The sequence below is a fragment of the Drosophila pseudoobscura genome, chromosome X (assembly GCF_009870125.1).
Source record: "Drosophila pseudoobscura strain MV-25-SWS-2005 chromosome X, UCI_Dpse_MV25, whole genome shotgun sequence".
NCBI lineage: Eukaryota > Metazoa > Arthropoda > Insecta > Diptera > Drosophilidae > Drosophila > Drosophila pseudoobscura.
Genome location: NC_046683.1, coordinates 59,517,688 through 59,541,322, shown reverse-complemented (window position 1 = coordinate 59,541,322; position 23,635 = coordinate 59,517,688). Strand labels below are relative to the sequence as shown.

General features: G+C 49.4%; 2 protein-coding genes across 3 annotated transcripts in view; both read left to right on the top strand.

The window, feature by feature from the left end:
- Positions 1-23,635, top strand: part of Con (leucine rich repeat protein connectin) — a 119,529-nt gene that overhangs the window by 13,558 nt on the left and 82,336 nt on the right. The window lies entirely within an intron of this gene.
- Positions 21,465-22,215, top strand: ATPsynCF6L (ATP synthase, coupling factor 6-like). The gene is made up of 2 exons (XM_001352634.3): positions 21,465-21,804; positions 21,881-22,215. The coding sequence occupies exons 1-2, from the start codon at positions 21,506-21,508 to the stop codon at positions 22,122-22,124; spliced, it is 543 nt and encodes a 180-aa protein (XP_001352670.2). The 5' UTR covers positions 21,465-21,505; the 3' UTR covers positions 22,125-22,215.

Sequence of the window (23,635 nt, the reverse complement as noted above, 5' to 3'; positions counted from 1 at the left end):
GCGCGGCAAGGAGTTTTTTATTTGAGTTTTTATTTAATGCTAAACGATTTGCCAGGCAGGTGCCAGGCAGCGCCAGGAAGTCCCTGGATGTGTGTGTGTGTGGCAGGCGAATCCTGGGCGCTTTTTGGGAGGTGTCTTCTGGACATTTGTGGTCCTTTCTTTGCCCTGTGTCTCGGTCTCCTGCCAGGAGCCAGAAGCCACGGCTGGCACAAAGAAAATGAAATAAAATATTTCATGCCCCTGCTGGTTCTTACCCGTGAAAACTCTTTGACACTCCGCCCCCCCGTCGCCCCTCCGAGCCACAGCAATCAGCCATCATCAGCGTCGTCCTTCTCGGCCTCGGCGTCCTCCTCGTCCTCCTCCTTGTCGTTGTCGGTTTCATCATCGTCATCATGCCACATCGTGAATAATTTGGGTCACTTGGCGGCAGTTAGTCAGTTGCATTGTTGCTGCCTGCTGCCTGCCTGCTTCTGCTGCCTGCTGCCTGTGGTCGCCGTTTTTCATTGTCGGCATGCGGCAGTCGCATTTTTCAATGCCCCACGCCTTCGGGGCGGGGCGGGGCGGGGGGGGCCCCATCTTAAACGCCTTTAAACTGCAAAGACGACATAATTAATTAAGTAAGGGCCTGCCTGACTGATGTCCTGCGATGCCAGGCCCCCCCCCAAACCGCCACCCGCCCCCCGCCCCCCGCTGTTGGCTTTGTAATGCGTGCCGCAAATTCAGTTTTGCGGCAAGAGTTCGAGAGAGCGTACCACAAAAGCTGTATGTGCGGCCGCTTGTGGCTCATTTGCAGTCTCGGCGGAAACGGAAATTTATGCGACGCTAGAGGGGGCCCCTCCCAACCCCCCCAAAACTAGCCCCAAACCCGAAACAGAGAGCTCATAAACCAGCCTCAACTTTCCAGTCTATGAATATGCTACAATCTCGTGCTCTCTCTCTCTCTCCCTCTCTCTCGCTCGCTGGCTGTGTATTTTCGCGTAATAATTTAATAAAACGCTCTCTCTAACAGCAAACGCTTGATGTAAATGTAAAAAGTTTTCAAATGTTTGGACAGCCAGCAGCCAGGAGGCAGGAGGCAGCAGGCAGGAGGCAGCAGGCAGGAGGCAGCAGGCAGAGCAACTCTCGGCAGAGCGGAAGTGCCTTCCAGCAAAAGCACAGATTGTGCATTCCCTTCTGCCCCCATCCCCCCTCTGTATGTGTGTGTGTGTGTTGTTATGTGTTAATTTTTAAAAAACTGCCCAAAAGCAATGCCCAGAAACACACGAAAACAGTAGAAGGAACAACTCAAAACTCTGCAATCTGCATTTTGCATTTTGCACTCTGGACTCTGGACTGTGGAGCGTGGACTCTGGACCGTGCAGAAAAAACCACCACATTGCAGTGATTACTTTGCGCTTGCTACCAGGAATGGCTGCCATTTTGCATACACTCACAAAAACGGGGCATCTAGAGGAGAAAATGAAGGATATTCGATGCACAGAGGGGGCCTCCATAGAGATCTGGTGGAGGGAGAGCAGAAACGAGTGTTCCCGCGACATGCAGCAGTGCCCCTCTGCTGTTCTTGCTTTGGTTTACCCGTGTAAGAGCCTAGACTTCTCTTTGGGAGAGAGGCTGGACTGGCACTCCCGTTTCGAACCTGCTTTGAGTCCATTTTGAGGCAGATCTTACGCTCTCCCTTTCTCAGGCAAGTACAGCCCTTTCAAAGGGTATCCAGGGCACAACATATGGGGATTACGGGTGGTCCCTCCTAGAGATCTGTTGTGGCAGGGCCAAAGGGAGTGCGCCAGATGCCCCTCGATCCAAAACGAGTGTCCAATCCATTCTGTTGGAGGCTCTTTCTCTCTTGCTCTACCTTTCTCAGGCAAGTACAGCCCTTTCAAAGGGTATCCCAGGCCTTTCTAGGGCAGAAAATAGGGGATTACTTGATTGAAAGCCCTCTAGAGAGATACTAGATAGAGATCTGGTTAGGCAGATGCCCCTCGATCCGAAACGAGTGTCCAGTCCATACCGTTGGAGACTCTTTCTCTACCTTTCTCAGGCAAGTACAGCCCTTTCAAAGTGTATCCCAGGCCCTTCTAGGGCACAAAATAGGGGATTTCATGATGAAAAGCCACAGAAGGGGGGGCCTCCATAGCGATCTGGTGAGGCAGATGCCCCTCGATCCTCAACGAGTGCCCCGTCCTGTTGGTACAGTCCTTTCAAAGGGTATCCCATGCTTCGACCACCAAAATCTCAGCCCTCTTTCTAGTTTTACATCTCGTTTTTTTTTTGTTGTGTTTTTTTTTGCGGTGTTTTGGAGTAGCCGGCGGTCAAATGGGAATAACTTTTCACCGAAAAACTGTTGCACTTTTAATGCGTTTCGTTTCGGCTGCTTAGATTCCATGAACTTTGTTTCCGCTCCACGCTCTCTCCCTCTCTCCCCCTCTCTCTCTCCCCCTCTCTCTCTACATTTAAGCTCTACTTCTCCTTCTCTGTTTTTTTGGGTATGCCGATTGAAGGCATCTTCTGGAGGACCTCCTGATGCCTGCCTGATGTTTATTTATGCCAATGCATTATTCTCATTATGTTCGTTCTTCTGCTGCTGCCGCTGCCGCTGCTGCTGTTCTCCGGCTGTCAGCAGCAATATTCTACCAGTTAATGTTGGAGCATCATCATCCATGGAGCTGATGTGGGGTCTGGTCAATGCGATTACGCTGCTGCTGCTGCTGTTTGCATTGATTGCAGGACACAAGTCAATGACAGCACAGGACACACACAGAGGACAGCCCTTGGCCGGCGTGTTCATAATATGTGCTGACAGCTGAAAGAAGGGACGGTGGGGCGGCGGGGAGGGGAAGCATTTGACATGGTCGAGTGTAAATTAATTGCATAAATTAAGTTGGGAAAATTCACGTAGTAAAAAGTTCGAGTGCACGGCTGGAATGGGCCGCGGGATGAGGGGGCGTATGCGTAATGTAATCTTCAGGTGATAATTGATTCGCGCTCTCCCTCTCTCTACCTTTCAGGCCTTCTCCTCTTTGTAGAACGTGTAAATGTGAAAATAATTATCTAAATTGAGGGAGGGGGAGGGAGAGGGGGAGGGAGACATGCTGTTTCACTTTTAATTTTCCAGAAACAACAGCCGGACACTCCTTCTGGTAGCTTTCTTTTCTTTCTTCCTGCATCCTTGGAGTCCTTTTCACCGGCGCCTATCTTTCTGCAGCTTTTGCCATCTTTTACGCTTTTCCTTCGTCTGTAGCTCGTGATCTGTGCGGAAAGCGGCAAGAAACTTTGGCCAACAAGCTTAAAGTGAATGGCGGCGTCTACCTTTCCCCTCCCCCAGCCCCTCTCCCCTTTTTAATGGCTGCTTTAGGTTGTGTAAGCCAATTAGTTCTTAATTTGCAATTTGTTTTGCTGCATTCATCCGCCCAGAGAGCCGCTCCAAAGGAGAGAAAAAGGAGAAAGCCTGGAATGAGGGCAAGCGACCAAAAAGGGAGTTTAAAGGCCAAAGCCAACCAGCAGATGAGTAGATGAGAGCATATTTAAAAAGTTTTGTTTTCTGCCAACTTTGGAGCCTGGCTACCGAAAAGGGGGTGGGGGGGGGGCTATCCGACGGGCCAGCCTTCGAGGACGCCCCGCTTCCAGGGTATCAAAGGCTTCGAGAGAGGTTTCCTTTCTTCAAGGGGGGGGGGGGGGGCAGTTTTTTTTTATTGTTCTGCGACTTTCTTTTTGTTTCCCTTTGCCTTCCTTTGGGTTCCTTCCCTTTGGCTGGGGCTTCCTTTGGGGTTTTTTTTTGTTGTTGTTGCTTTTAATGTGAAACTTTTAACTGAATTAATTCCTTTTTACTCCAACTCCTGGTGCCCCCGCCCCCCCTCCTGCTGCACCCCCCCTGCTGCCGCTTATCTATCCGCTGGAAAGGCGCTCAGCCAAGCGTTTAGTTTAATCTTTTAATTCTTTTTCTTGATATTTTCTCTCAAGTTGAAGAGGTTTTTGTGCTCCCGCATTCCTCGGCTATTCAGGGCCTGTTTGTTGCACATATACCCCCGTTGCATGCCCCTTTGGTCATAAATCAGGCGGCCAAAGGGCGGAAATTAATATTTTAGCCGCAGATAGAGGGAGGAGGAGGGGGGGGGGGGCACACAGAATACCTGTCATAAAGGTAAATGTCATAAAACGATGCGTGTGTCCCCCCTCCCCCTACCCCCTCCCCCAGAAGATGCTGATCCTGCCGCAAGAGAGGGAGGGAGAGGGACTCCAAGGAGTGGGTGCGTGACGACTGGCGTCGGCTTGTCGGTGTCTGTGTCGGTGTCTGTGTCTGTGGTGCCTCCATTTCATATCTCTTTCTTACAAGTTTATCAGCGTCCTGGGCGTCCTGCGCGGATGTCAGAGTAAGTGAAATATTTCCAAACAAATAAAATGAAATGTGCCCGAAAAACGCGCAGAAAACAGCAACCACACACACACAAAACAATCCCCAAAGATACAGCCACAGAGAGGGGGGCAAGAAAAAGAGTGTAAGGAAGAACAAACACAAAAAAAAGTAAAAAAGAAAAACCGTGAGACAGCCAGCGAAATGGTAACATGACATAAACATGACATTTGACTTTCGCTGGGAGTCCGTTCTCTGCCTCCACCCGTCAGTGGGGGAGGGGGGACACCCGTGTGGCACGTGACTGGCCGTTGAACGGAAAATCATATGCACCTTTTGTTAAGAAATTATAAGCCCAAGCACGCAAATCAAAAATGCACGAAAAATGTAATGCCAAAGCGAAGAAAAGGCTGAGAGGGAGAGGGAGGGGGAGAGGCAGAGCGAGAGAGAGTGAGTGAGAGTCGCTTAGCTAAGTGCCACGAGTGCCCCAAAGACATGGAGCCACCTAAACATCAATAGAAGTCGAAGGGAGGGCTAGAGAACAGCCTCGATTCAAGGGCGAAGATACATTTGAAAGCCTCCCACTTGAGGGGAGGACTCCTTCAGGCTCTTCCAGGGCCCTCCATGGAGCCACAGTACTCTTAAAATCACAGCCATGCCTCTGTAATGCTTTCGATCATGAAGAATAACCGCGTATCAGTCTCTGAAATAGCTACAAAAGTGAGACGAAGCTCGTGTGCCTTCAATTGGGGAAACAATTGAAGAGTGAGCGAGAAAAAATAGCGAAATTTCAGTGGAAATAAGAGGAATTCGATGAAATGAGACGCTGATTCTATTGATCTACTGATTCTACCCATTCTACGGATCCAATTGCTCCATTCCAGGGCTGTTCGATGCCTGGCAGGCCTTCTTTTCTGCCAAAAAGATCCACTAAAGAACCTGAGCCCCTCCTCTGCCCCTGTGCCGCAAGGGTATACAATATTCGCCCAATCAAGCACAAAACCCGAGCCCTTATTAATTTAAAAGCCTTTAGACCGACCAACCAATCAAAAAAAAAGAGGAGAAAAAGAAAGAAATATAATGCCAGGGCCAATTTGGGAAATTGTTTTGGCATCTAAGCAAACTGTTACGACCAGAAACCCAGACATGTGGCCGCTAAAATTTATGTGCTCGACAATTGTGTGCCACTTGCCCCTCGAGGGGGGGGGGGAAAATGAAAGTAGAAAGTTTTCAATAAATGCAGCGCCGGCAAAGGCAGCCCCCAAGGAAGACAAGAAAAAGAACAGTCCACGAGGAAAGTCAAAGCCAATCAAGAGTGAAAACCAAAACTCGAAATCAATGGCCATTCAAGTTGAATGCATTTCAACAGTTGATTCCACCCCGCAGCCCCCCCTCTGCCAGTGGAGGTGGAACTTCTTTCGACTTGTGAGGGGCAACTGCCATAATAATTTGCCACATCATTAACATCTCTCTCGTGGACGAGATGGACAACCCCCCAGGGGGGAGGGGGGGAGGGCCAGAGAGAGATCAAAGCTTAGTCGAAACTTAATAAACTCTGACAGGTCATTCGGCCGGGGCACAATACACAAATTAGAAAGGCATTAGGGGAGTCGCCGCCGCGCGACGCTCCACTCAAGACATTAGCATTTTTAATTTCCAATAAAAATTCACAAAAATCGCCGCACAAGTAGGCGATAAAAAATTAATAAAGCTGCGATTATACAGAGACCAGAGGAGCAGAAGAGCAGAAGAGCAGAAGAGGCAGCGAGACAGTCACGGCTCAATGTCAGTCGAGGCGGATGGCGCTCAAGAAGGGGCAGAGACAGAGACAGAGAGAGAGACAGAGAGAGAGCGACGCCTGCCACTAGGCCAGAGAGCTGTGAAAATAATTTGAAATTCAATTTTCGACAATGGCACACAAAGGAATCGCGCCGCATCAGCAGCAGCAGCAGCGGCAGCGGCAGCAACAGACAGCCATGGCCCAAAAGGGTGGGGAGTGGGTGAGAGGGTGAATGGGGTTGGGGGGCGGTTGGCTGCCACGGCTCGTTAGAAGGCAAGCGAGCGTCGGCAGAAGGACCCGTACCTGTGGCCTGATTCGGGTCCAGTCCAGTGGCACGGACGAGCTCTACCATTCACCAATTCAGTCATCGGATGCGCTTGTTGAATGTCCAACAATTGCACTGCCCACGAAAGGGGCAGGGGGTTGGTGGGGGGCGGGGGGATGTGGCAGAGTGAAGAACCGTAGCCGTGGCAGCCGTAACAGGGCTTGAAAATGTACGATTTTATTACTCAATAAATGCAAAAACTCACGCCACTCGTAAAGTAACAAGACGGGGGCGCAGCCACGCCCAGATGTTGCGACTGCAAGGATACCCTCTGCCAGAGACCCATTTCAAGGGACGGCACTGTTGAAGGCACACAGTCTCCGACCATGCCGACTATTTTCGGACTGCACTGTGGCGTCGGTTTCTTAGATTTTTATATAAAGAAATGCATTATAATATATAATATAATATAATAAAATAATAATAGAATAAAATTGTATATAAATAACAATAATTAATATAATATGATAATTTTAAAACATAAAAATATAGTATAATATAATATTCTGTATATAATAATAATAAAATAAATTAATAAATAATATAATAAAATTTAATAGGAAATAATATAAAATAATATAATAAGAAATAACATAATATAACAATAATAAAATATAGAAATAAAAAAAAAATTATAATGTATTATAATTAAAATAAAATACAATAATAAATCAAATAATATAATGTAATATAATAAAATAATAGTAAAAGAAAATTGTATATGAATAATATAATTTATTATATTTTAAAATTTAAAAATAATTAAGTATAATATAATAATAATATACAAATAATAACAAATAATATAATATGATAATTATCAAATATAAAAATATAGTAAACTATAATTTTATATAATAATAATAAAATAAAGTAATAAAAAATATAATAAAATTTAATAAGAAATAAAATAATAAATAATATAATAATAATAAAATATAGTAATATTAATTTTAAAATTTATAAAATATAAAATACTATAATAAATAATATATTAATAATAAAATATATTAATATAATAATTTAATATAATATATATTTAATGCATTTATGTATGAGTGATCCTCATCTGCCCTTTTTGTATCTCTCATTTGATCTGATCACAAATGACTACCGCATCGAATAGAATATTTAAGGATCTTTTGGGTATCTTTCCCCTTCAATTATCAAATTTTTTTCGACCATTTGCCATCTGATATTTATATATATTTTTTTTCTTTCCTCCCCGAACAAGTATCATATTTATCCAGAATTCTGTCCAGAATTTATGTATTTTACTTATAATTTTATTTATTTATATACCAGAGGGTAAGCCTGTTGCGCACCCGCCAACCCCCGGCTCACTAGCCTCGCCCAGCACCGAATCGGACGATAGAGAGATTTTTCTTTATCGAAGGAGAAGTGTTTGCCTTCTCATACGGCATACCCCTGCGTCTCAAGTACTTGTAGGGTATGAAAAATCCAAGGCCCTTCTGCTGCACTTGCTCCTGCCTTGGCCCTTACCCCTCGTGCTCCTGCTTTGGCCCCTACCCCTCGTGCTCCTGCCTTGGCCCCTACTCCTGCAGGTCCTGCTTCTGCTCCTGCTTCCGCCTCTGAAGCTGCGTTGTCTTTAAGTTCGCTTTGGCTTGAATTACATTCAGTTTCCTGTGAGATAGTGAGGGAGAGAGGGAGAGAGAGAGAGAGACACGGACACGGACACGGCCACGGGACACCCTCGAGTCTTCTTTTTCTGGGTTAATGTTGGCAGGTAGAAATATTCGAAATCCCCAGCGGTTTTGTACTCCGCTTCGCTCCGCTTCGCAGCGGCAGCGGCAGAGCGGCAGAGCGGGGTCATGCATAATTTAAAATTAATTTCGTTCTATGTTAAATTTTCGCAATGGTTTTAGAGGCGGCGATTTTCGAAATGTGGGCAGTGGCCAGGGGGCAGGGGGCAGGGGGGCTGGGGCGGGCAGGAGTCTTCTGTGTCTCTGTGGCCTGCGGAGCGACCGAATGAAATATTATATTGGTGGCATTGTGTTTTCGTTGCTGAATTAATAGGGCAAATTGAAATTTTGATAGCCATCAAATATTTATGGATAGAATCTCGTTTGATATTTGACCTCAGCAAATGCGGTGCGACCTGCGGGGCGGGGCGGGGCGGGGGGAGAGGAGGAGCAGGCGTTGTATACATAAATCAAGTGTCTGCCTTTTGATTAAAGCTCACTGCCCCCTCTACCCCCCCTCTACCCTCTACCCCCACCCCCCACTCTCCATTCAAAGAATCGTAAAAGATTGGACGCCAAGTTGTTGCTTGAATTTCTCTCCTCTTTGGATTGTGGGGCATAAATTGGCTGCTGTCGGGACTTTTAATTGCAACAAAATAATTATGGCGCCCCTCGAGGGTAAATTGCAAATTGGAAAACGGCACAAAACTCTGCAAACGGGGCGCCAAAAACACAGCGCTGCAGTTTTTCGCTAAAATTAAAAGCAAATGAAACAAAAGACACAACAGAACAATGGCAGGGCGGAAGGGAGGGCGGAAGGGAGGGAGGGTAGAGAGAGGCCGAGCCTCCGATTGGGTTAAAGGTTACGGGAAACGATAGTTGGGGCTCTTCCTTAAGCTTCTCGTCGAAGTCTTTAGGGTCCCTGGAAGTCCAAGGAAAGTCCGCAGCAAACCATTTAGCAGTTTATTTCGGGGTTTTGCCCAGGGGGGGGGGGAGGGGCTGGGAGGGGCGTGGTGGGGCTGTGCCTCCTTAGAGTTCGGGTGTCGGGTACTTTTATGACTGCAGCAAGTGTGTGCCACGAAAGTTGAAGACGTTGCCAGCCCAAAAACAATGGGAGGGGGAAGGGGGGGAACGGGGGGCTCTCGCCATCAGTGCGTGACGCATTCCGGGGGCTGCACTTGAAACTTGAGACGCCTTCCCCCCCCCCCCCCCCCACTGACTGCCTTTGTGGCAGTGTTCTGTATCTGGCCATGCTGCAAAGTGTTAGATAAAGTTTTTTGGGGCCAGGCGCCACTTTGTTGACTTGCCAGAGTCCCCGCCCCGCCCCTGCCCGCCCCTGCCCCGCCGACCAGACACACACAGAAAGCAGCAGCAGCAAAACAGAAAACTTATTGAAATGAAGATCGGTGGCCAGGCCAGGCCAAGCCCATTGTTGCAGTTGTATCGTTCGTGTGGCAACAACTGTGCCACTCGCCAACCGACGACTGCAAGTGTAGCATTTTGATAAAGTTTATTAAACTTTAAAGTGTCTGTAAGTAAACGAACAGCACACAATGTTGACTGCGGGGTCCAAGGAGGGCCAGAGAGAGCCAGAGAGAGCCAGAGAGAGCTTCTCCACAAAGACTTGAGCACAATTAGTGCCCAACACGCTGCCAAAGGATGGCCATAGCTCAAGGAACACGGAACAGCCCAGCAGACAAGTCGATTTCATACGAAAGTACTCAAAGAAAAGGGTTTCCAGAGGGGAATTTCTAGTTTTCGAGGTTTTTCCGATAAATATTAAGCCGAAGGAGACCCACAAGGCACTTCCAGGGGCCAAAAAAGTGGGAAAAGTGATCTAAGTTAAAGGAATTTGGACTTTTTCCGGGTTATATTTCCCGAAAAGACTCAAAAGAACTACCCCCCAGGGGTTTTGTGTCGTAATTATGGGAAAAATGAATCAAATGAATGGAAATTTGTGTGAAATTCTAAGAAAATTCCAAACCATTAGGGAAGGAGGATGCTTTTTCCCTCTAAATATAACCTATAAAACCCTGCAAACGATGCCCAGCCCTACACTATCCTGTACTTGCCCCATGCCTGCCGCCTGCCACATCGATTGATCCCCTTTTTGCGCAGCATCCCCTCCATAAAAAGTAAATAAAACAACATACGACACGACAAGCGGCTCAAATTAAATAAATTACGTGATCTTATTAAAGAAAGGCGCGACTGGAGGGGGGGATAGTGCCAAAGGAAGGGGTGAGGGGGGGGGGAATAGTGCCACACACACCCACACAAATGTAAGTTTATTTCCATTCGGAGTAAAACGTAACTAAGATTAACTGTTGCGCGATGGATCCAAACACTCCACACACAGTGAATCTGCCACCAGGTGGCACGTAACTACTGCCTACGCCCCCAAAAGTGGCAGAGGGTGCCGCCAGGGGGGGGGCCACCAGAGGCCTGGAGTCGGAGAGGATTTGCGGCCGAAGATAGAGTTGGATTTTTGGCACTAGCGGGGAAAATTAAGTGCCTTAGCCCGTTGCCGGTTGCCCGTTGCCGGTGGCAGTGCCACAAGCAGCTGGAAAATTTATATCAAAAAGTTAACGCAACGCGCAACCGCATCACCATCCGCCCCCCTCACCGCCCTTCCACCCCCCCGCCCCCCACAACGAAAAATCGTTGGACCGAGGTCCGAGCAACATTTGGCTATGGAGACGGAGTCCATTTGAAAGTCTGCCCCCCCCCCCCCCCCACGAAAGAAGGGAAGAAGGCAAGGGAAGTCCCCCCCTTCTGTTGGCTGCTATTTCCTGTGCCCCTCGCGCTGCTCTTTCTTTGGCGCGTGGTATAAATCTTGCGCCGGTTTTATTTGGCTTAATGACCAGACGTGCACGGGGCTCCATAATTTACGGGGAGGCAGGCAGGAAAGGGGGGGGGGGAGGGGAGGCAGCAGCAGCAGCAGCATGTAGATGAGACAAAGTAGGCAGAGTGTCCCGGTGTCCGGGTGTCCGGGTGTCCCGGTGTCCCGGTGTCTGGGTGCCGCACCATTTGCTTGCTACTTGTGGCAACATGTTGCGCTTTACTGGTGCGTGGGGGAGGAGGGGGCGGGTCTCTACTTTGTCTTACTTTGCCGCTACTTTGTTGCGGCTTTTAATAGAAAATCCTTTTTGGCCAAACACGAAGCCCGAAGCCCGAAGCCTGAAGCTTTTCCGTTTCACCTGGAGCCCCACACGCCATACCATGATTATCTCCTGGGAAAGAGAAAGCAGAGGATTTCCATGCTCAAAGAAAATCATAAGAAATGTGCCCCTGCCACTGCCCCTGCCCCTGCCCCCTCCTCTGGCTGGCAAATCTCATAATTTATTTAATTGTATTTTAGTATTTGGCAATAAATTTCTATTAGTGGCAGGACACACACAGGCAGGGGTCGCTCGCCACTAGCCCGCATGTGGCAAGCCGCAAAATGTCAAGGGGTAAGGGGTACGGGGTGCGGGGTGCGGGGTACGGCGGTAGAGGGTGCAACAACTGCTGGTGTCCGAAAATGAGGACAGCAAGCGTAACAATATAATAAAAAGGGGACGACAGACAGTCCAAAGAGAGCCCCAGAGGGCCTCAGAGCCATGTGTGTGCGTGTGTGCGAACAATGGCCGGGCCGCCCGATGACCAAATATTGACATAAATGTCAAACTCAAATTAGAGCTCAGGGTCAAGGGTCGCCAGCAACCACCACCAAATGCAACCTTTTCGACGCTCTGCTGCCTTTTGCAGGGGCTTTCTCGGTAATCCTAAGCAAACAGACGAGACACTTGCACCCATTATGCAATGGAACAATGAGAGGGGGAGCGGAGGAGAGGGGGAGACAGGGAGAGAGGGAGAGGGGGAGAGAGACGGCAGTGAGTGAGAGTGAGATTAAGATCCTTGAGCATATTGGAATTGTTTGATAAACAAATGCCAGTGGCAGAAACAGGACCTGGCAGCATTCTCGCGTATTGGATTAACCGTTAAGTACACTCCCAGTAGGTGGGGGAGAGGGAGGGGGGGAGGACCGGAATCGTAAACTAGCAAAATGAGCAAATTGCACGCTAATGCCAGCCCCCCCCCCCGCCCGTTTGTCCCGTTTCGGTGGTTGTTTCGAAGAAGAACTGCCTTATTTCCACCTTTAATCCGCACTTAGAGCTCACAGATACACCCACACACACACACACACACACGCACACACCCTGCAACCACCAGTGCCACCGCCACGAAGCAGCAGTGCCAGTGGCAGTGGCAGCCGCAGCTGGAAGCAAATGCATTCATTCATTATGCAGGGCACTGCTTTGCTCCGCTCTGCACTGCTTCGCTCTGCCCTGCTTCGCCTAGCTCTGCTTCGCTCCGCTCTGCTCTGCTCTGCCCTGCTCTGCTCTGCCCTGCTTCGACCCGCTCTGCTTTGCTCTGCTCTGCTCCGCCCTGCTTCGCTCCACTCCGCTCTGCTCTGCTTCGCTCTGCCCTGCTTCGACCCGCTCTGCTCTGCTCTGCACTGCTTCGCCCTGCTCCATTCTGCTCTGCACTGCTCTGCTTCGCTCCACTCTGCTCTGCACTGCTCTGCTCCGCTCTGCCCCGCTCTGTGGCTCTTCGTTGCGGCTAGCTTTAAGTCGATTCCGCTGCCACATTGCCACCGAATGAGTGAGGAGGGCCCTCTTGTTGTTTTGCTGCCATGATGCCGCCTCTTATGGCCCATGGAGTGGAGTAATATTGATGGCTGAGCCGGGGAACAATAGAAGGCTGCCGGCTGCCGGCTGCACGGCTGCCACAGGAATAAGTGGCAGCCGTGCCACTGGATAGGCTTAATGGGATACTCTACTCTACTCTACCATCGATATACGAATAATTTGATTGCAACTGGCAGGGGGAGGGGGATGGTGAGGGGGAGGGGGGAACAAGGACTCTGTAGAATGTTTCTCTGGAAAATCCTCGCTATCCGGATGGAATTTCGGCACAAAATGAAACACAAACAAACAATCAACTTGAAACAGGATTCAAGTGAATATTTTATTACCGAAATGAGAGAAATGGCAGAAAATTACAGATTAATCAATAAATAATCAAATTGCAACTGCAACTGCAACGGCAACTGCAGGTTGCACGTTGCACGTTGCCGGGGAAAACCTTCCTCTTCCGATGGAAATTCCATGAATTGCAAGGGAAAACCCACACACGGCGACAGGTTGACATCATGACTGAAGGAACTGATTGAAGTCCTGCCTGACTGCGTCTTGCGGCTTTTTGGGGGGCATTCTTCCGTCACACAGTGGGGACAGTCGGCCATGGCGGCCATTCGGGAGAGAAAAGATCTTTTCGGGGCAGCCATAGGCCATGGCTATTGATCTCCTCGAGCCTCCAGCCTTGGGATTGGGGCCACCAGATGGCCTTGTCTATGGCCTCCTTGGGCTGCCTCGGGCTTTCTGTCTTCTGCGGCCTGCAGGCTGTCGAGTCTTCAGCTGCTCCAAGCTCCTCTTAGGTCTCTTGTGCGGTCAGTCTCTTCCCATCGATCCCCTGTCTGATCCGCTGACCTCCAGGAGCCCTTGAAGCCATTTATCTGAGGCCCACCGAGCCCTGAATGACTGGAACAAAGAAATATTCCCATTATTCTCCCAAAACCCCCGAATATATTCCCCTCCATTGAATGCCAAGACTTTTTTGCCAGCTCTTTTTCGGTTTTTGGGCCACTGTGCCTGGCTTTTCTTCTATCATATTTGCGGCTGAATTATCCTGGCTTGGAATAATAGCCATTGCAAATTAATTGAGTTACATTATGCATTAGTGTGTGTGTGTGTGTGTGTGCTATCAGACCGAAAGCAAAACCCCAAAATAGTTGTGGGGCAACAGCTAATGACAACATGGCAATAGTAGATGAAAACACCGGGTTTTTGGGGGCATCCAAACCAGGGGATACCCTTCGAAAACGATGAAACGATGAAACTTCAAACGAATTTCGAAGAAACGAGGCAGAATCTATAGAGATTGAAGGATTTATGGTGTTCCGGTGGAAGGATCGAAAAACAGGGAAAGGGAATATGTTTTAAAGCGGAAAAAGTGCTCGAATGCCAGGTGTTCAAAGAACCAGAATGAGGCGGAAGCCTGATCCGATCGTAGCCGGATTTGGCAATCCAAAGGATACGATCTTTCCTTACGATTCGGCATGGATTTGAAGGTTTTCTTTTGAAAATGCAAAAGTTTTTCGCACAAAAAACTGGGAATTCCTTTTGAAAAAGAGTTTTTCCTTCCCCGAAGGATACAGATCTTTGGAGGAACTTTGATTTAGATACAGAAATCTCTTGCTTTGGTGCATTTGAAACGTTTGCCTTGGAAAAGTCGGTATATCCCTGCGGTTGAGGGATTTGATGGAAAGGAAGGGGTGGGGCGGTGCGGGGCAGGGCGGGGCGGGGCAGGGAAGCGCATCAGTTGTTAAGTGAAAATCGAAATATTTTACAGCAGAGCCTCCTTCGTCGTACGTCCAGCGTCCTGCGTCCTGCCAGACCAAGAGTACTTCTGCTTCAATTGGAATTGCAACGACAGGCCGCAGCAGGTTACACGACACACACACACACACACACACACACACACACACAGCTACAGGGGACGGACATGGCCAAATATTGTATGTATCCATGTGTGTGCCCGTGTGTGTGTGTGTGTGTGAGGCATTGTGTCCGATGTGGCAAATAATTATGGCATTAATATTCCAAAGCACAACAGAAAGCTTTGTTCCGCAGCTACAACCAGCCACAGCCGCAGATACACAGATACAGAGACACTCAAGCGGGGAGGGGGATGGTGGTTCATTAATATAATTATGACCGCAAGGGGCGTGGGGGGGGGACCCCTCCATAGGTGGATGCCCCCAAAGTTGTAAACAAATAAATCCCTTGGCGAAGCTTTTATCAATATGAAAACTATGCCATTAGCGAGGAATTTTAGTTTTAATTGCATCACAACGGATCAGCATGCAGCATGCCACAGGCCAAGGGGCGGGGGGGGGGGGGCGCCTTCGGGCGAAATGCTAAGCACAGATTTGGGTGCACTCTAATGAGCTCTCGCGCTGCTTGAGGGGCAGGCAGGCAGGCGACTCTCTGGAAATTACTTGCCACAGATGCAAGAACGAATGCGGCAGCACAAGAATAGGAGGCATGCCCCAATTAGAAGCCTATTAGTGGCTAGCCACAAAAATTCCAACCCCCCGTGCCACTCCCCCCCGTGCCCCTTGCTGTTTCGCAATAATTGCAACACGAAATTGCCCCAAAGCGTGGCAAGGCAACAAATTATACCAGCAACGGAATGGCTAATGAATAAATATCTCTAAACCCCCCCCCCCCCTCCCCGATGGGGGGTTCATCGTGTTTTTAAGCCGCTTTCGTGTGGCAGGGTATGCGCCCCGTCGTTGTGCCTCCGGCAGCGAAGAGCGCAAACAAATTACCAAAAAGGAATGCGGCATGCCACTGCCACTGCTGCAGCAGCATTATATTTTAGCATTGAGGAGCAACACCCCCCCCAACCCCTCTCTCCATCCCTGTGGCAGGAACTGCTGTTGGCTTTTGTATGCAACACGCATTAATGCAACGACTCTCATGTTTATTCAGACACAAATTTCGCAGCGCCAGTAACTATGGTGATGGTAGATACATTTACACACACACACACACGCACACACACACGCACACACAAGCCAGACAGACAGCCATGTGGCAGGGAGAGAGGGAGGGAGAGGGGGAGAGCTTGCCGCTGGGAAGCACACGCTAATACAATTTAATGGTCGCATTAATTTGGCGCATCTGTTGCATTTTAAAACACGCACACAGGCACGCACACAGACACGCACACAGACACGCACAGATACACAGATACACAGCTACCGAACCGCAGATACTTTGTTGAGTCGCCCCCCCCTTCCTCTCTGGTGGCAACTGCAAATAAAGTTCTCTAGCAACTAAATATTAATTCTAAAACTACTTAAATGTCAGCCATGGGGGGGGGGGGCGTGGCCCTGCGGCATGCGGCAACGACTGGGGCGTGGTGGCACTTGGGCAGCATCTTAATCCTGGGATTTACTGCAAATTGACATACATTTCAACCCCCTCTAGCCCCCCATCCCCCCTCTACCCCTCTGCCCCCCCTCTGCACCTTTTTTCGATTTGCTGCCACCGTGCGGCAAGTTTTGTTATTGCCGCCAATTAGGTTGCCATTCTGTTTGTTGGCTAATGTTTGCATATTATTTCTGCCCAATTTGCATTGAATGCCATATTCGTGCCGCATGTGGCACATGTCCCAATGCACATGCCACACACACGCCACACACTTTACACCCCCCCCCATCCGTGCCCCAAAATTGGTGAAAATGTCAAAAAATTTAAATATTGAAAGTGACGCGCCGCACCATCGGCCGTTGGATGTTGCAGCTGGCGTGTGGCACTAAGCGGATAAGCGCTTGTTAAATTTTTAATGCATTGCATAATTTTTAGTTCTCGTCGCGAATATATATACGATATATATATATATATGTATTTGTGTGTGCGATGCAACTATTTTAATTCGAATTTCTGTGTGGCATAGAAGAGTGATGCCACCGCCACTGCCACTGCCACCGGCTGCATTTGATATGAGCTGCATGTGGCATGTGCCCCGTGATGGCATGCATTTTGTGTGGCACGCGGCTTAAGCCTGAAGCTTAGAGACGACAACCGAGAACCGAGAGCCGGCAACCGAGCACTTCCGCTTTTCAGCAAATTTCCATTGGGACAATGATCCTCCCCTGCGGCAGGGGGTGGGGGGGGGGGAGGATGGGTGGGGGATCCACAGAGTCACAGGTTGCCCTCCTTAGATGTCTCTTTTTTACTCTCACGGTCACAGGGCGGCCTCTTTCTGCCTCTTGGGGGGGAGGGGGCCATCTTACTGCCTCTTGGGGGGGGGGGAGGGGACCATCTTTCTGCCTCTTGGTGGGGGTGGAGGGGGCCATCTTTCTGCCTCTTGGGAGGGGCCTCTTGAGCGATTGAGTGGGCCATCGATCCCTGTTTGAGCCGCTGGTGCTTCGAACATGTTCGATCAAACATAGCTTTGGGGGTGGACCCTCAAAGAGGAAGGATGGACCGCTTCTCCTTCCTTCTTTCCTTCAAAAAGGATCACACAGTCTTTGGGGTGGACCCGCAAGCAGGAAGGATGGACCGCTGCTCCTTCAAAGAAGATCAAACCGTCGCCTGAAGACAAATCCCAAGGCGAAAGTCCATCTTTCCCTCTGCTAGAGGTATTCCTACGGCCATTGGCCTCGAGGGACGAGGGGGGCCTTTTGGAAAAAGCGGCTAGAAGCTCCTTTGCTCGGCCCCTCCTACCGATCGCCCTCTAAGAAGTGCCCAACTCTCTCTTTTCCTATCGGTAGTTCTGCACCCACAGGGTGTATCGATGTACTATCTTTCTTAGAGACCATCTGTATCTCCATCTGTATCTGCATCTCCTCTCCCTCCCTGGTCTCCAGCCCCTTCCCGTTTCGTTTCCAAGGCCACTGCATGGAACCCAAAAGTTGTATCTCATGAAAAGTCCTTAAGATAAACATTTTTTCAATTAATTTTTGTATGTGCTGCCAACGACATTTCTTTGTGCCACACACAGACACAGACACGCACGCACGAGCATATTTATGTGACAAGAGCAGGAGAGAGATCCTTTATGTGTGTGTGTGTGTGTGTGTGCGTTTTCCCCGTATTTTCTTTAACGGATTTCCACTTGTCTCACTTTTTGAGGAGCAAACTTGTCGTAGATCCTGCCGCACGCATTGTCAAGCGCACTCCCAAAAGCCAGACACACCAGACGGAGACAATGAACAGAGAGACAGACAGACAGGCAGAGTGGGGAAGAGAGAGAGAGAGAGAGCAAGTAATGGGGGAAAATGGGGAGGAGCAACAGCGCGTACAAATTTGCCAAGAGGCCACGATGGCACACACCCTTGAGGGCCCAGAGCCAGAGTTTTTAAACACGATCCACCCGCAGGGATGCCCTGGAATAAAGAGCCTTCGATAAAGCAAAGGAAATTCCCAGAAATTGGGCATAAAACAGGGTCCGCCGTGCCCTCAAAAGCTCACTGCTCTGGCATTGGGTGTTAATCAAGAGGCCAGGTGTTCAAAGAGCACCATTTTGGCCTTAATAGGGAGCCGATTGAGGGCCAATTCGGCAGGCCAGGAGATGGAATGATTGTGGATGATGCTGCAGCTTCGTTTTTGCTTTCTTTTGGGGTCCACCACCCGCTGGGAGAGGAGGCCTGCCCTGGAGGCCCTCGAGTACAGGGTATACACCGAAATACACACACATATGGGCAGGGATATGCATTTACCAGGTTAAGTAATTCCTTAAACAAGACAACAGGTCGCTCGGTGGCCCAGTGGCCCCTTGGCCCCCCGCCGCTGCCCCCCTCTACGCTCCTTCATTCCGGCTGTAGTTGACGCTGAGTGGCAGCCACACACACACTGCCACAGATTGAATTTAATGCTTTTTCCGCTGCAAACAAATCAAGGACACAGAGGAGACCGAAAGGGGGGAGCGAAGAAGGGGGAGAGGGGCACATAAATTTAAATTATTTTTGCCTCCATTTTGCTTTCATTTATGCTTTTTATTTTATTAGGCTGCCCCGTGCCCCGGCGAGACGACGTCTTGTGGCACACTTTTGGAACACACTGTAGCTGTAACTGTATCTTTCGTGGCTGTATCTGTATCTGTATCTGTATCTGTATCTGTGGCAGCAGCGGGGCCCATCTACAGCTGTCTCTTGGCGAACTATGCGGCCACACAGCAAACAAACAGATACAGATACACACACACAGACAGAGATACAGATACAGAGATACAGATACAGATACACACTCTCAATTCAGAGACAAGAGACGTCCTTGGGTCGCTCAGCGTACGGCAACGTTAACTGGGATTTGACAGCTCGTAAATAATATTTCGCTTGTTTGTTGCCTGTGAAACGACACGACAGAAACGGAGGGGCGGAGGGGGGGGGGGGGGGGGAGCCCCACTGTTGGGGACAGTGGGACAAATCCAATGCAAATTGGGGGGCCATCGATGGAGGAATCACAAGGAATGTATGATGAAGTGGCTTAGAAAAAAGCATCCTTGTGGCTCGTTGAACACCTGGCCTTGAGGGCCTTTCCTGGCCGAGCCTCTGCCGTGTGTCTGTGCCACGTTTGGATCCACTGTGCCGCTGCCAGTCGACTGGCATTCATGTGAAAAGGAGAAACGCATTTCATTTTTAAGCTTGCTTTCTTCTGCTTTCTCCTGCTTTTGCTGCTTGTTAAATAATCTTTTTACATGACATGCGTGTGTGTGTGTGTGTGTGTGTGTGTGTGTGTGTGTGTGTGTGTGTGTGTGTGTTTGTGTGGAGAAGCAGTCGCTGCGGTGGAGTCGCTGTCTCCTTCCCCCACCCCCCAGCCTCCCCCCGAAAAGATTTTCCGGCACTCTCATTATACGGATATGTCCAATGGCAAGCGACTTCTCCCTGCCACATATACATCCTTCATTCTGGCCCCCCCTGCCCCCCTGTTGCCCCCCCTGTTGCCCCTCTCCATGCTTATTAAATTTTCATAAGGCGCTGCCGAGGCGCTCGTAAAAATGGCACTCGCCTTGGTCGCCTTTTAAGCGGCAAGTGGATTAAAATTAAAGCACTGCCAAAATACATACTTCAAAGGGGCCCACAGTCCACAGTCCCCAGTCCGGGCCGTAATTAAAGCCAGAAACGAACGAAATGAACGGCATGAAAACTGTCCCACAATTCGATTGCCAAAAAAGTGAATTAAAACCCAGAACTTGGACTTGTAAGCAGGACGAAAGGCAGGAGAGACAGAGAGCAAGAGAGAGCAGAAGAGTGGAAAACCGCAGGAGTGGAGGAGCAGGTGATGGGAGTAGAAGGAGCAGCACCCGCAGGACGCGCTCAGCTGGAAGAAGATGATGGCGCTGACGAGGACGAAGGATGAATCCCCCCCCCCCCCTGAACCTCAGCCTCAACGACAAGAGATAGGGCCAACACAGACACACACAGACACAGACACACACATGGAACGGTAGGAAGGGGCGTGGCCCCTGTGGCAGTCTTGTGAAATGTGAAGCAGATTGTGTGTGGCGCCACCAACGTGCAATGTAAACCCGAAAACGTAGCCGATAAAAATAATACGAGAAGGCAATTTCGATTTATTGACAGGTGCTCGACTTTATTGAAACGTTTAACGTTTGAAAAGCCACCCCCCCGCCACCCCCCACCCCTGCACCACCCCCCCCCAAAAAAGGGACGAGTGCTGTGTGTGTGCAAAACGATGAAAATTATGTGAATTTCGCTTTGATTTATCGCCAAAGGAGAGTCGCAGCACACGTGGGGCGACACGAAGATCTTCGCTCCGCTCTCTCTCTCTCTCTCTCTCTCTCTGTGTGGCAGACCAGGTGTTCAAGCAGCTGCCGCCTGGAGCGGAGATTTATGGCATAGATGGGTCACAAATTTAATTACAATTTCCATCCGAGCCGCTTGAGGGATATCCTTCGTTGAAGGACACGCACTATGTGCATTTAATTCTCTTCCAGGCTCTCACGTACATCCATCAATGCTTTTCGGGGGGGGGGAGGGGGGAGGCATTATTTAATAATGAAAATTGAATAGTCCTCTAATTCAACCTGATGACAAAGTGGATCCCAGGCAGCCAGCCAGGACACGTGCCACTACCGACACACACACACACACACGGACACCCCCCGCCCGTCTGCCGCCCCCTCGATTGTGGTCTTCCGTTTCCGCATAATTTTTCGCACAACGGAAGTCTTTGGAGAAGAGGCCCGCGTCGCTAACAAAACATTTGCTCAAACGGAAGGAAGGAAGGACAAACGACAAAACGCAGGACACAGGATAGGGGCAGAAAGGGGGAGGTAACCAGCCAGGAAAGGGGCATGGATACCCTCTATGGACGCGCACCTCTTAGGCTAACATCATTTGGTGCCCGAAACTCAAATTCCAAGGCAAAGACCAGGCCCAAAGCGGGCACGTGCGCAGCCACCAAGTTCCACTTCATTTTCGGGACAGAAGGGAGAGGGGGGAGGGCTGAGAAGGTTGCATGTGATTTGTGTGTGCCGCGGACTATATATTATCCCCAGCAGGACGACAGTTACAACAATAAAACATTTCGGATGTCGCCTGTCCTGTCGCTGATCCTTGAGGAGCCCTCAGGACGCACCTGACTGCCTGGCGGCATTTTGCTTGTTATTTTTCCAAAGCAAAAGGGTACAGTGTTTCCCCATAACCCAGCAGGCTTTTCCGAACCCGTTTCAGTCTCATTTGATTTCATTTGATTGCCACAAAAACAATGTTTCGTCTGTGCGTCTCGAATTTCTCCCTGTTGTGTCGCCGCTCTATCGCCGTGTCGGCGGAGCGGCGCTACAAGGATCCCATCTATGAGATCTTCCTGGCGAAGGTCAAGGAGTACCGCGAGAAGAGCCCCACCGGCAAGCCCCTCGATGCGGGCCCCGAGTTCGAGAAGGAGCTGAACGAGACCCTGGAGAAGTTGGCCCTCAAATACGGCGGCGGCGAGGGCGTGGATATGCTGGAGTTTCCCAAGTTCAAGGAGCCCGAGGTAACCCTGGATCCGCTCTCCATTTTTGTCAAGTAAGTAGGGGGGGGAGGGGGGCTTTTGGCCGCCAAACTGCGGGCGAGTACTGATGAGGGGTTTGCTCCACTGAAGGCTGGACGGGGAGACCCAAAAGATGGAGGATTCGAAGCAGAAGCCAGAGGAAATGAAGGCTGCAGCTGAAGAGGGCAAGAAGACCAAGGATCAGGAGAAAACCCAAGAGCCAAAGGCCAAGGCAAAGGACAACAAGGACTCCAAGGCCCCACCAAAGGACGCCAAGGCCCCACCAAAGGACACCAAGTCCCCACCAAAGGACACCAAGGACACCAAGGCCCAAGATGACAAGAAAAAGAAGTAAATGACGGCCCATAGATATCTTTAGTGTTTTTTTTTTCCCATTTTCGTTTCTGTGTTTTTATCCAAATTACAATTAAATCGTGCCCACTGTGCCCCCTGCCTCCCTCCCCCTCACGCACTGGGCAGGCAGATAATGCAGCACGCAATGGTGTCCTTTTATCCTTCATCGGCATTCGTCATCTCGGCTTTTGGGCTCCTTTTTTACGCTGGCCTTTTGGCCTCGCGGTTGCAACGCGCATACGCACTGTGTGACAGCGGCAGTGGCAGCCCAGCCCAAAACGGAAGTGACAATGAGAATTCATTTAAAATTCATTAATTGAACGCATTTTCCAGCCTCTTCACTTTGTCGTCCTGTAATTGCCAGGCGTCTTTTGGCTCCACTGTGGCTTTGCCTTGGAGTGCCACAAGAGAGAGGGAGAGAGAGAGAGAGCGAGCGAGAGAGAGACAAACTTTACTTCACACTGCATAAATTAATTGAGTCTTTCGTCTTTCGTCTTCAAACAACAGACTGCCTCGAAGGCTGTTGCGCGTCTGCGGCTTGGCTTGGCTTTTCCCTGTCCTCCTCCGAGTCCTCCTCTGTGTCCTCCGTGTGTCCTCCTCTGTGTCCTGTGTGTCCTCTGTGTGCGTCTCTCGATCGAGTCTCTGCGGTTAGTCGCACTATCAAAAACTTTTGCTTTAGGCTTCTCCTCGGGTCTAATGCATTTTTCATACCCCCCTTCCCCCCCCCCCCCCCACAGATGCAATCGAATTAAAATTTATGACAAAACCATTAACAAAGTTGCCAGTTCGTTGCCATGGCCATTGGCAGCCACACCAGACCAAAAAAAAGAAAAGGAAAACTGCAAAAGTTTAGCATGTGACCGGGGCCCAGATATTGTCCGGAAAAGTCTGTGGCTTGAGCGGCCGGAAAACTTTCCAAATTAGTTGATGGCCGCCGCAACGATTTGATCGTTAGCCAAAAGTTACACGTTAAATTCAGGTTAAATATGGTCTCAAATTTCGTTGTTCTTTTGCACAGAAATGGAATTTCAATAATTATAGATTTTTTTGGCAACATTTTTGACTGACATTCCAGCTGTTCTTTCGGCTGTAAAATGAATGAATGGAAATGAAAACATTTCCATTTCCATTTCCAAAAGATTCCAAGAATTGGCCATGAATAATTCTAGATACAAAATTGGCAAAAAAATAAAAAAAGAAAACATTTTTCACATTAATTTTGTGGATAATTCCTGTAGCAGTATTTCCATGGAACCTTGCCTCGTTGTGGCAAATAAATGTTTAATGGTTTTTTCTTTTGCATGGCGGGGGGTGGTGTGGGCAAGGGGGCATACCACAAATGTCTTTTGGGCCGGACAATGGCCCCCAGGGAGACTGTTCCTTAGACGACGACGACTCCGACGACTGTCGACTGTCGACCAAAGCAAACTGCTTCTCAGACATCTTTCGATCCTTGAAAGATAGAGAGTGGTTCGCCTTCGCCGGGCCTTCGTCTCTGGCCTGTTCGTGGCG